The sequence below is a fragment of the Ursus americanus genome, chromosome 12 (genome assembly GCF_024610735.1).
Source record: "Ursus americanus isolate L20-20 chromosome 12, mUrsAme1.1.p, whole genome shotgun sequence".
In the NCBI taxonomy this organism is placed as follows: Eukaryota; Metazoa; Chordata; class Mammalia; order Carnivora; family Ursidae; genus Ursus; species Ursus americanus.
In genome coordinates, this window is record NC_142138.1 from 6495397 (window position 1) to 6510478 (window position 15082).

General features: G+C 53.3%; 1 protein-coding gene across 1 annotated transcript in view; it reads right to left on the reverse strand.

Annotated features, from left to right (window-relative positions):
- Window positions 1-284: 284 nt before the first annotated feature.
- Window positions 285-15082, reverse strand: part of AGBL4 (AGBL carboxypeptidase 4) — a 183697-nt gene continuing 168899 nt past the window's right edge. Inside the window, exons 8-9 of the mRNA XM_087866308.1 lie at window positions 11099-11195; window positions 285-1651 (exon numbers count right to left, since the gene is read on the reverse strand). Coding sequence (XP_087722434.1) covers window positions 1531-1651; window positions 11099-11195 — 218 coding nt within the window. The 3' untranslated portion in view covers window positions 285-1530. The remainder of the gene's footprint in view (window positions 1652-11098; window positions 11196-15082) is intronic.

A 15082-nucleotide genomic window follows, 5' to 3' on the forward strand; every position in this document is an offset into this window, starting at 1 on the left:
TACGCAGTCTGCCTCTCTTCATGCTGTCTCAAGAGATGCTAACATCTCTGAAGGAGCTGCCCCACTCTTGGCTCACGTCGAGCTGGTTGCACTCAGCTCAACTCCCCGGGACTCTGACACAGGAACTGCTGGAAAGTCAAGTCTTGACTGCTCTTCCTTATCCCTGATGACAGAGTCTCTGACAGCAAAGTGTGAGTTACACCAAATTTGGGTTGGCTGGTGGGTTCCTGTGGGAGAGAAAGACCTAAAGGGAAGGGTGCCAAGAATGTTCAGAGGAACAGAAGAGATGCATAAGCCACTTTATTTGTGTCCCTCTGGGCAACAAGAACCCAGAGGAGAAGCTGTATACACAACACAACATTGGTAGCCAACTAACGTATGGTTCCTTGTTATCATTTCTGAAAACCAATAAGCAAAAGGAGAATAAACTTTGCTCTCAATTTTTGCAACAAACTTCAAAAAAATCCCCCATCCCAAAGCCAAAGAATGCTAACTGGAGCTTTGTGCTGAAGGCCCTATCTCTCCCGAGCCTTCCTTCCTCTCCCGATCTCCGAATCCTCATTTCCGGGAGGTCATTGTAATTAGCAGGCTGTCACGGTGACTCAGCCTGCCTGCTTCACGGACAGGGAGGGAGCAGACTGCTCTGGACCCATTCATCATACAAAGGCACTTTGCTCTTCAGAAAATGTACAATATTGAGCTTCCCCACCTTGGGAATTGCTATTGCTGCTGTTTTATTTTATGAGCCCCTTGCCTTGGCGGGGGAGGGGGGCATTCTCCTGTCTTCTGCATTTCCCTCACCTGGCAGCCAGCCTTCCCCCATTGCAGAGTATCCATACCCACCTCTTCAGGGGCCACGTTTGGTCCCTGGCACCAGGATCTGGAGATCTGAACCATGACGGACCTCTTGGAATCAGTGATCACTACTTTTTGTTTTTGGAGTTAAAGTTTCAATTAAACTACCCAGGTCATTGGGGAATGCATGCAGCTCAGAGACGCAGTGACAGTATGCCTCAGACCAGTGCGATTGCAAAAACTCTGTCCTATTGTTCCCAACAGCACATTGTCATTGGGTTGTAGGTGTCGCTGACGTATTGGGTCAGCAAGTGCATGTCTAAAACCGTAAACCACCACCTCGTCCAGAAGGCAACTGCCTATGGTAGCTACACAACTTTAAACGGTAACGGGGCTTCCAGAGCACGGACCTGAGATGTGTCAAACCTCTCAATAGGGATGTGTAGCTTTTCCTCTTCTTGTGAGGATCCCTGTGTTGTGGAAAATAGCATCTGTACTCGCTTGGTTTGAGCCTCCTATTTTGTTCCTGAGCCTTAAGCCAAAGTCCCACAATTGATTTTCCATTGGTAAAAGGGAAAATTGATGGTGAAGCTTCTCATTTTTTCCTTCCCTTTCACTGGCTTATTCATTATCCCACACCCTTTATCTTGGAAACTAGAGAAGGGCGATTAATTTCATGCCCCAGCAGAAAATGCATGCTCCTGCCTCCACAAGACCTCCCCGGACTCCACGTCCTTAAAAAGAGTTTGAAGGGTCTTTGTGGTTCACGGAGCTCTTCTTGTCCCCTTTGCCGTTGGGGTGGTTTCGGGCTGGGCCCCGCAGGAGTGGGTGCTTGTAGGGAGGGGGCTTTTCTTTCCTGCAAAGGGGAGATAACAGAAAGAGAGAAGAGAGACAGCACATATACACACTGGACTGAAATCTTTCCTGTGCATGTCTAGACCCCACTGGACCGTGACAGTCCAGGAGCAGTGGCCTTGTCTTCCTCTTCTCTGTGTCCCAGGAACCCAGCCCAGGGCCTGGTTCAAAGCAGGCAGCATGGCTCAATGAATGACTGCTAGATGGATGGATGCCCTATATCATTCTGGTTCTGGAAAAAACCTGACTACAGCTCCCACTCTTCCCCCTTTCCACCTTGCTTCTAATCCCTCCCCTCCAATTCACAATGGGATGGGGATGGACACATAGAAGAGTGATATCCTGGGTGAGCCTGGGACCCCATCCTCTTCATAAACCATCATGGCTCCGGAGTCGCCCTTATATTCCTCAGAACAGCCTAATTATGACATTTCAGGGGGGTCTGTCTCTGCCACGAGCTCGGGTGATCTTGGAAGGCGGAGGTTATGTCTGGCTCATCTCTGAGTCACAGCCCCTGGCACCTGAGGCCATACACTTAACACTACTCTTCAGTGATTGCGCCCTGTCTATTTGGCTCACACACTTGTGGACAAGGACCAAGTTTCACCCATTTTCGCATTTTCCCTCCTGTAGGGCCTTGTTTATTTGTTATGTTGTTGACTGATAAGTGGATATGCCATTCATTCACACGATGGACTAAGATTCATTTGCAGTGGAAAGAGTAGGCTTTAGAGCCAGACAGAACTCACCTGAATTCCCAGGTTGGCTATGTATGAAGGGTGTGATCTTGGGAAAGGTATTTCACTTTTCTGGGCTTAATTTGTAAAATGGGGATAAAATATTCCAATCTTGCAGGGGTGTTGTGAGGTTAAATAAAATAATATGAGTAAATGCACTTAGCGTCTTCCCTTGCCTGCGGTAACTTATGAAGGCATGGTGCTAGATGTTAAGTAGGGTCGCGTGGTCTCTGGACACAACAAAGGTGAGTCAGACATTGAGGCTGTCCTCAGGCTGCTTACAGGTTAGGAGAGGACACAGTTGCACAAAATTACTACACAAAATAATAGAATTACAATGCAGGATAGAAAGTGGCAAACACCATAAATATGGAATCTCTCTTGGGCTTTTTGAATTAGGACTGAAGAAGCAACTTCTTGTAGCCATCATGCTCTGACCTTGGAGTACCCATTTTCCTTCATCGTTGATGAGTCATAAAGGAGGTAAAAATGTAACAGGTGGCGGCACACAACAGGGACACTTGCCCTAACATATCCCCCCCACCAGCAGGCCTCACGGCCCGAAATGCCACCCTTGCTGAGGGACCTGGCTAACATGGCAAGGCTGTCCAGCACGGGTGAGATACATCTAGACCTCAGTACCCATAGACAGCTAGAGCACACACGAGCCCATGTCTTTCTTGCCTCGTCAGCTCTGGTAAATGGGGGTTGGGGGTAAGCTTTGCAAGTTACAGGGTGCCATTCATATGTCATTGAGGAGTGTGGTTCTTAACACCCAAAGGGAGCATGGGAAATCAGACGGCTATTTTTCATGGGGGTAAAGGAGGGGATACTTCTCCTAGAGAGGCAAGCTCAGGTACAAGCCCAGGTGGGGGCAGCCCTAGATAGATGGGGGCATGGGAAAGGGTGTGCAGTGGCCAGGGGGGAGTGTGAATGTGCAGACTGACGGGCAAAGAGCCTCAGTAACTAGATGGGGGCAAAGATCGAAAAGGCACTGGAAGGCAAATATCCCATACATCTGGGCCTCTGTTCCTCTTCCTATAATGCCTTCCCCCATCTCTCTAGGCTCATTTGAGAAGCAGACTTCCCAGAAAATAAGCTTCTTCCTCCTCAAGACTTCCACAAGACTTTGCACCTTGACCTCAGCAAACCATTTTCTAGGTAGTGCCTTGTCTATCTGTTTTTCTCACGAGAATGTGAGTGTAACACATTTGATTTTTCTCTGTAATTCCAGAGCAAAGCCTGCCTGGCATGGAGTAGGTTCTTGAGGAGTGACTGATGAATATCAGTGAACTTTTGGTCTTGTCCTTACTGTTTCCATTGCTCTAAACATCCTGGTCTTGTCATTGCCTCGGACTGTCTTTTCAGGCCCCGTGTCCTGCCTTCCACCCTACCCCCATCATGGAACACTCTCTCTCCTTTTTCTATTTCATCTATCTAAGCTCTACATGTCCTTTAAAACAAAGTTGAAATGCCTCTTCCTCCCTGAAGCCTTCTGGGGATACTCCTGCTGGCTGCCAAATGTTGGCCAAATGGTGTGGGAAGGGAATTTCTGGTTGGGTCTCACTTTTCTTTTCTAAAACATGAAGGGGTTGAAGTCATGAATTCTTAAGGGCTTCTTCAGTTCTACCACTCTATAATTTATACAGTCGGGGCTTATTTAGGATTTACTCCCTGCTAGGCTGTGCACTGGGGACTGAAGATCCAGGAGTGACCCAAGATAGCTCCTTAAGGAGCAACCTGTCTCATGGAGAAGCCAGATGTGTGAAGATGCCATGACAACGCTCTGTGGGACATGCAGTGCTACAGGTGTGTGCAAAATGCAGCTGGAGACCCAGCAGAGAGGAAGTAGATTCATCTCACGTGGAGAACAGGGACAGCGAAGCAGAGGGACGATGTTTAGACCGGGCTTTGAAAAGTATGTAGGAATTCACCATTTAGAGACAAAATGGGAGAACATTCCAGGAAGAGACAAAAGGATGAACAAAGACATAGCAACATGAAAATAGTTGACTTGTTCAGTCTGAAGCCTAAGGTGTAAAGTGGTAGAAAGCAGATGGGGTGGTGAGGGTGCTCACGGGTAAGAGGTATGCCAGGAGGCTGTAAATGAAGTTCTAGATGTAGGCCAGAGCTTTGAATAGCAAGAAGAGGAGCTGGAACATTACCCTGAAGGTAACGGGGAGCCATGGAAGCTTTTTGAAGGAGAGTATAATCTGACATGTAGCCGAGCACTTTCCTGCATTGTTTGGTATTGTTTGTCATCTTTGCGTGTCTACATGCCTTTCTCCTCTGTAATCTGGGCTCCTGATGAGCAGGGGATCCTATGTTCCCCAGCACCCAGTGCACGGCCTGGCACATGGTGGGCTCCAGTGTGCCCATCCTCCAACACACAACACAACCCCACCATGGAGCCTGCCTTCCCGGCCTGTCACTGAGCCTGAGCCCGAGCCCACTTCATACTCAGAGACCAGCCCACCTTCCATGCTCTATCTCCCCACAGAGGCTCACCTGGCCTGTTCATTTTTCCTAATTTTCATCTACCTTGATGGGCCCTTTTGAACTTTAGCGCTGTGGCTATGTCACTGTGGTCCAGATAGGTGTGAGGTCTCAGCGTTGGGCATCAACACCACGTCCCTGAACCTATGCTCTTGGGCCCACGTTGCTGGCCATCCCCACAGACCCTCTCTGAAGGGCAGCCCAGCCCCCGCCAGGCTCCCGCCAGCACCTGAGTGGAAACTGACATATTATAATTATCCACAAAGATGAGAGAAAACAAAGATTAATTTTGAGTCCAAACATGTAATTTTCCTTTAAAACCAGAACTACTCTCTCCCTTATGTTATTTGATGCTTGGGTGAAAAATAATACAAGCAAAGGGGATGTATTCAAGTCCTAAATCAGAGCCTTGAGTCCTCCTGGGAATTCATTTTGCAAGAGTTGCTGACCAACTGAGAGCTATGTCATACTCATAATTTGGTGAGACAGGGGTGTGGGGATGGAGAGGGAGTTTGTTTTGTTTTTAATTTAAAGGTGGGTGCATTTACCTCAAGTCCTCAAGGCTATGCACTTTGAGGAATGAGCTCTCCAGCTCTTTTCTAAATAGGGTCCAAAGTTTAGAACGATGAGGTCCCGTGAACAGATGCCTCAGTTGCCTCGGGGGCCCTGAGAGCTCCCTGCCTCTGTTCCACCCAGTTTCAGGTTCCCGCCTCCTGCCCACTTGGAGGAACTCTGCTAATCCATGTGAGAAAAGCAGGCTGGGGATCTTGGGGCTTGGGCTCCAGTCCTGGCTGTGGCCAGTGCCGCGCTCCCCGGGCCTCGACTTCGTCATCTGCATCAGGAAGAGGGGCCTGCGTCATTGCTAGTCCCCCCGAGTGTCGAGTGTCGGCACACTGATTGTGCAACAAGCTAGGGAAAAGCCTAAAGGATCGAGATAATTTTATTCAGGCTGACAGAGGACCTGAGAGAGACAATCCCCAAATTAACTTGTAAATGAGATTCTACGAATTCTTTTGAGTGTTATAAAGCTTTAAAATTTTAAGAACTTTAACCAGTCAAGAATGACTTCTAAGAATGAACTGAGCACTTTCGTCTAGAGGTGAGCTCCTCCAAGGCAGGGTCATGCCCTACTCACTTACTCAGTGGAGCATGAGCACCTCCCTCCCCCCGGGGCCTGGCGTAAAGTGCTGGTTTTCCTAAGTGGATGAAGGTAGGCAGGCTGGGAGGAAGGCAGGCAGGCAGGAAGGCAGGCAGGAAGGCAGGCAGGCAGGAAGGCAGGCAGGAAGGAAGGCAGGCAGTCAGTCAGGCAGGCAGGCAGGCAGGCAGGCAGGAAGGCAGGAAGGCAGGCAGGCAGGCAGGAAGGCAGGCAGGAAGGCAGGCAGGCAGGAAGGCAGGCAGGAAGGAAGGCAGGCAGTCAGTCAGGCAGGCAGGCAGGAAGGCAGGAAGGCAGGCAGGCAGGCAGGCAGGAAGGCAGGCAGGAAGGCAGGCAGGCAGGAAGGCAGGCAGGAAGGAAGGCAGGCAGGCAGGCAGGCAGGAAGGCAGGCAGGCAGGAAGGCAGGCAGGAAGGAAGGCAGGCAGGAAGGCAGGCAGGCAGGAAGGCAGGAAGGCAGGCAGGCAGGCAGGCAGGCAGGAAGGCAGGCAGGCAGGAAGGCAGGCAGGAAGGAAGGCAGGCAGGCAGGCAGGCAGGAAGGCAGGCAGGCAGGAAGGCAGGCAGGAAGGAAGGCAGGCAGGCAGGCAGGCAGGCAGGCAGGAAGGCAGGAAGGCAGGCAGGCAGGAAGGCAGGCAGGCAGGCAGGAAGGCAGGCAGGCAGGAAGGAAGGCAGGCAGGAAGGCAGGCAGGCAGGAAGGCAGGCAGGCAGGCAGGAAGGCAGGAAGGCAGGCAGGCAGGAAGGCAGGCAGGAAGGCAGGCAGGCAGGAAGGCAGGCAGGAAGGCAGGCAGGCAGGAAGGAAGGCAGGCAGGCAGGCAGGCAGGCAGGAAGGCAGGCAGGCAGGAAGGCAGGCAGGCAGGAAGGCAGGCAGGAAGGCAGGCAGGCAGGAAGGCAGGCAGGCAGGCAGGCAGGCAGGCAGGCAGGCAGGCAGGCAGGAAGGCAGGCAGGCAGGCAGGCAGGAAGGCAGGCAGGCAGGAAGGAAGGCAGGAAGGCAGGCAGGCAGGAAGGAAGGCAGGCAGGCAGGCAGGCAGGAAGGCAGGCAGGCAGGAAGGCAGGCAGGCAGGAAGGCAGGCAGGCAGGCAGGCAGGCAGGCAGGCAGGAAGGAAGGCAGGCAGGCAGGCAGGAAGGCAGGCAGGAAGGCAGGCAGGCAGGAAGGAAGGCAGGCAGGAAGGCAGGCAGGCAGGAAGGCAGGCAGGAAGGCAGGCAGGCAGGAAGGCAGGCAGGCAGGAAGGAAGGCAGGCAGGAAGGCAGGCAGGAAGGCAGGCAGGCAGGAAGGCAGGCAGGCAGGAAGGCAGGAAGGCAGGCAGGCAGGAAGGCAGGCAGGAAGGCAGGCAGGCAGGAAGGCAGGCAGGAAGGCAGGCAGGCAGGAAGGCAGGCAGGCAGGCAGGAAGGCAGGCAGGCAGGAAGGCAGGCAGGCAGGAAGGCAGGCAGGAAGGCAGGCAGGCAGGAAGGAAGGCAGGCAGGCAGGCAGGCAGGCAGGCAGGAAGGCAGGCAGGCAGGAAGGCAGGCAGGCAGGCAGGCAGGCAGGCAGGCAGGCAGGAAGGCAGGCAGGCAGGAAGGCAGGCAGGAAGGCAGGCAGGCAGGAAGGAAGGCAGGCAGGCAGGAAGGAAGGCAGGCAGGCAGGCAGGAAGGAAGGCAGGAAGGCAGGCAGGCAGGCAGGAAGGAAGGAAGGAAGGAAGGAAGGAAGGAAGGAAGGCAGGAAGGCAGGAAGGAAGGCAGGAAGGAAGGCAGGAAGGCAGGCAGGCAGGAAGGAAGGAAGGAAGGAAGGAAGGAAGGCAGGAAGGCAGGAAGGCAGGCAGGAAGGAAGGCAGGCAGGCAGGCAGGCAGGCAGGAAGGCAGGAAGGCAGGCAGGCAGGAAGGCAGGCAGGCAGGCAGGCAGGAAGGCAGGCAGGCAGGAAGGAAGGCAGGCAGGAAGGCAGGCAGGCAGGAAGGCAGGCAGGCAGGCAGGAAGGCAGGAAGGCAGGCAGGCAGGAAGGCAGGCAGGAAGGCAGGCAGGCAGGAAGGCAGGCAGGAAGGCAGGCAGGCAGGAAGGAAGGCAGGCAGGCAGGCAGGCAGGCAGGAAGGCAGGCAGGCAGGAAGGCAGGCAGGCAGGAAGGCAGGCAGGAAGGCAGGCAGGCAGGAAGGAAGGTAGGCAGGCAGGCAGGCAGGCAGGAAGGCAGGCAGGCAGGAAGGCAGGCAGGCAGGCAGGCAGGCAGGCAGGAAGGCAGGCAGGCAGGAAGGAAGGCAGGAAGGCAGGCAGGCAGGAAGGAAGGCAGGCAGGCAGGCAGGCAGGAAGGCAGGCAGGCAGGAAGGCAGGCAGGCAGGAAGGCAGGCAGGCAGGCAGGAAGGCAGGCAGGAAGGAAGGCAGGCAGGCAGGCAGGAAGGCAGGCAGGAAGGCAGGCAGGCAGGAAGGAAGGCAGGCAGGAAGGCAGGCAGGCAGGAAGGCAGGCAGGAAGGCAGGCAGGCAGGAAGGCAGGCAGGCAGGAAGGAAGGCAGGCAGGCAGGAAGGCAGGCAGGAAGGCAGGCAGGCAGGAAGGCAGGCAGGCAGGAAGGCAGGAAGGCAGGCAGGCAGGAAGGCAGGCAGGAAGGCAGGCAGGCAGGAAGGCAGGCAGGAAGGCAGGCAGGCAGGAAGGCAGGCAGGCAGGCAGGAAGGCAGGCAGGCAGGAAGGCAGGCAGGCAGGAAGGCAGGCAGGAAGGCAGGCAGGCAGGAAGGAAGGCAGGCAGGCAGGCAGGCAGGCAGGCAGGCAGGCAGGCAGGAAGGCAGGCAGGCAGGCAGGCAGGAAGGCAGGCAGGAAGGCAGGCAGGAAGGCAGGCAGGCAGGAAGGAAGGCAGGCAGGCAGGCAGGAAGGCAGGCAGGCAGGAAGGCAGGCAGGCAGGAAGGCAGGCAGGCAGGAAGGCAGGCAGGCAGGCAGGCAGGCAGGCAGGAAGGAAGGCAGGCAGGCAGGCAGGAAGGCAGGCAGGAAGGCAGGCAGGCAGGAAGGAAGGCAGGCAGGAAGGAAGGCAGGCAGGCAGGAAGGCAGGCAGGCAGGAAGGCAGGCAGGCAGGCAGGCAGGCAGGAAGGAAGGCAGGCAGGAAGGCAGGAAAGAAGGCAGGCAGGCAGGAAGGCAGGAAGGCAGGAAGGAAGGCAGGAAGGCAGGCAGGCAGGCAGGCAGGCAGGCAGGAAGGCAGGCAGGCAGGCAGGCAGGCAGGAAGGAAGGCAGGCAGGAAGGCAGGAAGGAAGGCAGGAAGGAAGGCAGGAAGGCAGGCAGGAAGGAAGGAAGGAAGGAAGGAAGGAAGGCAGGAAGGCAGGAAGGAAGGCAGGAAGGCAGGAAGGAAGGCAGGAAGGCAGGCAGGCAGGAAGGAAGGAAGGAAGGAAGGAAGGCAGGAAGGCAGGAAGGCAGGAAGGCAGGCAGGCAGGAAGGAAGGAAGGAAGGAAGGAAGGAAGGAAGGAAGACACATACATATGCTCAGTACAGTCTAGGCACTTGGGGAGCACAGAGAAGAAACAGACATGATCCTCCTTGAAGGTGCTTTTATTCCGCCCGGAATGCGGGGTGGGCACAAAGACCCCACATGATTGGTGAACAGTCTGAGATAGAGTATGAGTCAGAATATATTATTTGGTAGGTTCTGTGGAGACGTGGGCCTCACAGCATGGTGGAACGTGACCCTGAGAGATCATCCAGCCCAACCAGAGAAATCCAGGGACTTGCCCCAGACCACAATGAGTTGTTTGGAAATCTGGGATTGCAACCCAGAAACCAGAGGAGAAGAAAACGTTTATTGAGCACCTACGGACTTCCAGGCATTATACCAAGCTTGTATCTAATCTCTAGAGATTTTATTTTTACACCCACTTTAGGTAGGTAGAGAAAGGTTTCAAGAGGCCAAGAAACTTGCCTAAGATCCCACAATTATCGTGAGCCTGAGACGGAATTTGAACCCAGACTGATAGCGAGAAAGGCTTCTTGCTTAAGGTGGAGCTTAGCTGGACTTCAGTCTAGCTTTGGAATAAAACAATCCTAGATCAAATCCAGCCTCTGCCAAAATCTCTTTGACAGGCAATTCTCTTCACATTTTGAGCTTCCTTTTCCTCAGTTGTAATATGGGGAGTACAATATCTATGAGGAATAAATAAGATCACGTACAAAAAGTACTTTGCTTAAAAAATAACAGTGATTAATAGTATTTTTGTTAATAATAGGGTATGGAGGAAGGTGCATTAGTGCAAAGGCCCTGAGGCAGCAAAGCACATGGGTAAGGTTATGGGCAAGGTCAGTGGGAACACTGGTCTGGCAGGAGAAGGAAGTTGGACATCACCATGTCCTTTAGGGAGGCTGGATCACTAGAGAATAGGAAATGAGGCCAAGAGGTAGGGCAGGGCCAGCACATTCCATGTGCTGTTGGATGTCACTGTCCAAATGCTCACTGGGCTTACTTCCAAGAGGCATGGAAATGCCCAGCACTTTGGTCTCTGGTCTAGCCCTCTGAAAGGATACTCATCCCCTGAACTTCTTTCTTCAATGGCCCAAAAAGCTGACTCCAGCAGAAGACCTGATGTGAAATTCTCAGGGTTGTGTCCTCCCCAGCCCTGACCTTCACATCTTGAGGAGGGGGACTCTCATGCCTTGAGGGGATGCATGTATGCCTAACAACGTGCATGGTGCTTTACCATACATCTCATAATAACTTTCTAGGTGAGCACCATTGTCCCCACTAACAGCTGAGAAAATGGAGGGATCAGAGACCTTACGAGCCTAGATGAAGTACCAATCCTAGACAATGAGTTACCAGATGGAGTAGCACATGGAGACACCCAGACTAACCTGGACGGCACTCAGTCCCCCAGCACCTCCCATCCCGGTGGACTCCTGTGGGAGACCCAGAAATGTGACCACCCCCACACTGTCTGACGCTGTGACGATACTTTATAGTCAGAAGACATGCTGTTGAGCTCTTCTGCCCCATACTCTGGGGGGCAGGGCAGGGATGATCTTTCCCATGCCACAGACAGGAAACTGAGGGCCAGAGAGAAACCAAGGGAAGCTGCCCCCGAACACAAAGCCAGCTAAGTAGGACCCAAGCCAGATGGTTCTGCTCTGTCACTTACCGCAGCCTCGGCATGGGAATTGCCACTTTCTCGACCAGGGGGTTCAGCCGATAATAATCCAAAAACGTTCTCGCCACGTTCCTTCCCAGCTTCATATCTGCAAGTGTGTGCGTCAAGGAGCAACTTTGGAAGGAGACTGGGACAGACTGAAAATAGGGCTAGTAATAATGACAGCAGTAACAGAGGCAGTGACACCACTCACCCTTCTAAGCTTTTTGTAGGTCCTGTCTTTTTTGATTTTCAAACACTTTAGATACTATTATTTTCCTCATTTTACAGAAGAGCAAATTGAGGTGCAAAGAAACTAAATAATTTGCCTAAGGTCATAGGACTAGGAAGGAGAGGAACCAGGGTATGGGTCTAGATACTCTTACTTCAAAGCTATGTTCATAGCTTCTAGAATATACAGCATCCCTTTGGGAATCACTGGGCTTCCATGATCTGGCTTCAGGTGGCTCAAGGTGGAGGCAGATAAACAAGACCTAAGGGCAAGAGACCCTTTGTTGTGTGTAGACCAGGGTCTGTTTGACCCTTAGGGATCAGTCATCTACTTTGGTAAACTTGGGGTGGGGGGGTAAGGGGACAATTGTAAAATCCTCTCACCCTAATGTCCCTCTCACCCTAGTGTCCCTGTTCTACCTTGAAATCTACCCATCATGAATCCTTAGGGCAAGGATTCATGACCTGTTAAAGTACAAACTCCCCAGGGAAGGAGAAAGGCCTGTTCTATATCAACCATTAGCACTTTAGTATGAATTGGCAGACCAATCATCTATTCAACAATACAGAGTATCTGCTCTGTGTATTATAGGTGACATCTCTGGGCCCTCACATAGACTATTTCCTCTGCCTGAAGTGTCTCCCCACCTCCCTCGACTAATTTTTGCTCATCAATTCTCCAGTTACGTGATACCCCTTTAGCAAAGCCTTCCATGATACTCCTCTCCCCAGGGCTGTGATTGGTGCTCTGGCCCCATGCTTCCATGACTTCTAAATTGGCTTCATTTAAAGCACTTATCTCTTCTCTCATATTCCTCAGCTCTGAACATCCAAACTGTCACTGTCATGGAACCTTCCCATTCTTGAGTTTGTCCACCTCTCTCCAGTCCCCTGCTGTCCCTGTAGAAAAGGCCAGCATCATCTTTCCCCTGGATTACTGTTATCCCGTCCTAATGGGCCTCCCTGCCACAGGCTTTCCTGCCTCGACTCCATTCCTACAATGTAGTCAGAGGCGGTGTCATAAAATGCAGAGCTAACCACTGCATCCAACTGAGTAAAACTCTCAAGTGGCCCCCAGTTGCCTCTGAAGTTCAAATTTTGGAACTTGATTTATAAGGTCCTTCATCACTGGGCCCCTGCTATTTTCTTAGCTTTGTGCTTGTGGCCTCCCCCTTTTCACTGCCCTTGGCATCACACTCCAGCCACTGAACTTCTTTTGCCTCCAGGCCTTCGCCCATACCCTCCCATCTTTCCAGACCATGCTTCCTCCCTCCACGTGCCTTACAGGGCTGACTTCTTTTCCATCTCCAGACACCCCAGTTGCATGCCACATCACCAGATAGGTCTCAGCCACCACTCCAACAGGGTCACAGAGCTGGACTCGTGTTTGAGGAATGATCAAAGGTGCTTTCACTACTGTCTTCAAGACAGCCCCAAGTTGGGGTTGGACATGGCCCAGGACATGAAAACTAGCATTTACGGGGCACCTACCAGGTTCCCGGCATGGCACTGGTACTTTGCTTACATACACATTTCAAATAATCCAGTAAGGAAGGCATTTCGATCTCCCTTTTGCTCTGGGAGGTTAAGGGACTTATCCCAGGCTGCCTCACCGGCAAAGGTAGAGCCAGGACTCCAATTCGGGAATGTCTGACTCCAAAGCAATGAACGTTCTACCACCCTGGGCTGTTTCTCAACTCGAAGGCACCTTTTCTGTCAAGGGCTGAGTCATCCCAGGCCAGTGCCTGGTGGGAGAAGGAAAAACACCAGACAAGTTGTTTACGACAGTGAGATGTGCTGCAGGCTCACAGTGCTCTGGGGCTGCCACCTGCTTTCCTCCTCTGGTTGTGACCGACCTTCTCCGTCTTCCTCTTTAAAAAGTTCACAAGCTGGCATTGGGCATGGCCTCTCTGAGCAGCAGACCCTGGTCTGCTGCTTTCCGCCAGCCGGGCTCCAGTCGGCTTAGGGCGACCGCATCACCACTGTGTGTGTTGACAGTAAGAGCGACGGGGCCGCGGGGGAAAGGACAGGTCCCCGTGGACTGGCTAAAAAGACATCGCAGAAGTTGTGGAATGAGATGTATCTAATCCAGATCCTGGCCCTGCCACATTTTGTGTAGGGCACACTGTATTTTTCAAAAATGTCTGCAACAATGTCTCCCACGTTATTGTATGATATGACCTTGACCACCCTTCTACGGAGAAGTGTGGTCTGTATCTCCTCTCATTGAATCTGGGTGGGCTTGTGACTCACTTGTAACCACAAGAATGGCAGAAGTGGTCAGAGTGACACTGTGGGACTTCTGAGGCAAGGTCAACAAAGGAGTTGTCACTTGCCCGTTGCTTGCTAGAATACTCCAGCTGGGGTCCTGCCTCCACGCAAGCGGTCTGGCTGCCCTGAGGCCGCCATGCTGGCAGGAAGCCCACACGAGCCCACCGAGGGACTGCAGGCGGACGCCCTGCCACTCGGTGGACACACAAGCAAAGAGAGATTCCCGCCAGCCCACGGTCCCTCTGCACGCTGCTCTTCCCGCTCCAGCCCCTGCATCAAAGGCTCCAGGCCAGGACCGCTAGGCAGGGCCTGCCCCAGATTTCACACCCACAGAACGCAGGAGAGAAGGGCTACTGTTTTAAACCCTCCGTCTGGGGGAGGTGTGTTGGGCAGCAAGCAGGAGAGCACCAGGACAGTCTCGTGAAGGCCACTCCGTCTCTGGGGCCTGGTCCTGCACCTGTGAGATGTGAGTAATGCCTGCCTCACGGGCTCGTGCTGAGGCGCTGACTGCTGTATGGGTGCTGATGAAATTAGTGCAGGAGTGGGGGGCGAGGGGAGCCTGAGCCTGTCCTCGCCGGCCCGGCCCGCAGGGACAGGCAGACTCGAACCCGCTATCAAAGAAATCCTTGTCAGCAATACTCCAGCTCTGCGAGGAGGAGTCAGTCCGCTCCAGTGTAACATCCCGCCGTAAGGTGCTGATTGGTTTAGACCAGCTCTGTTGGAAAGAGGGTGTTTTAAAGGTGGGAGTTGTCTGGGACACCCTCTTTCCTTCTCTGACCATGTCAGGGATTCCTCAAACCTGGGGGGCCTTGCCCCAGGCTACAGGCTGCCGGGGCCCCGTGTGAGTCAAGAAACCACATGGGCAGGGGGAGGGAAGAGACCGACTGAACATTTCAATGAAAACAAGCTGTCTTTGGACAAGGACTTAGGGCGCAGGCAAGGAGAAGGCAACTACTGGCTGGAACCCTTTCGAATATGTTGCTGAATGGAGAGAGGAGTGCTGCGGTGAGAGCTCCCAACTTTGTGTTGCCAACAACAATCTCTGAACGGCCCAAAGGCTGGGAATGTCATCTTCCTCATATTCTTATGGGGCTCACTGATCTGCCTCTTGCAGAGGGAAGGAACAGGCAGCAGGTAGGATCAGGGCCCCCGAATCAGAGAAGCAGGGGAGCTTGGCCAGGATGGGGTGAAAACCAGACTGATCTGGACACTTCTGCTCAGAGCTGTTTGAACTAAAGGGTGGGTATCAGGAGCTCTGTCCTTCCTGGGACCGTCCAACAGGCGAGGAGGGTTTGGGCACATGCTGTTCACTCTCACTCCCTTGTTTGTTCATTCATTCATTCATTCAAACATTCACTGGGCTTCTCCCATCTGTATACTGGGAGGCACAGTGACAGGAACTGGGGTTAGAGACAGAGAAATTAGACAAATACAGTTGATGGTCTAGAGGAAGAAACTAGCAGGTTCCAACTAACTACGGGACCGGACGGCTTG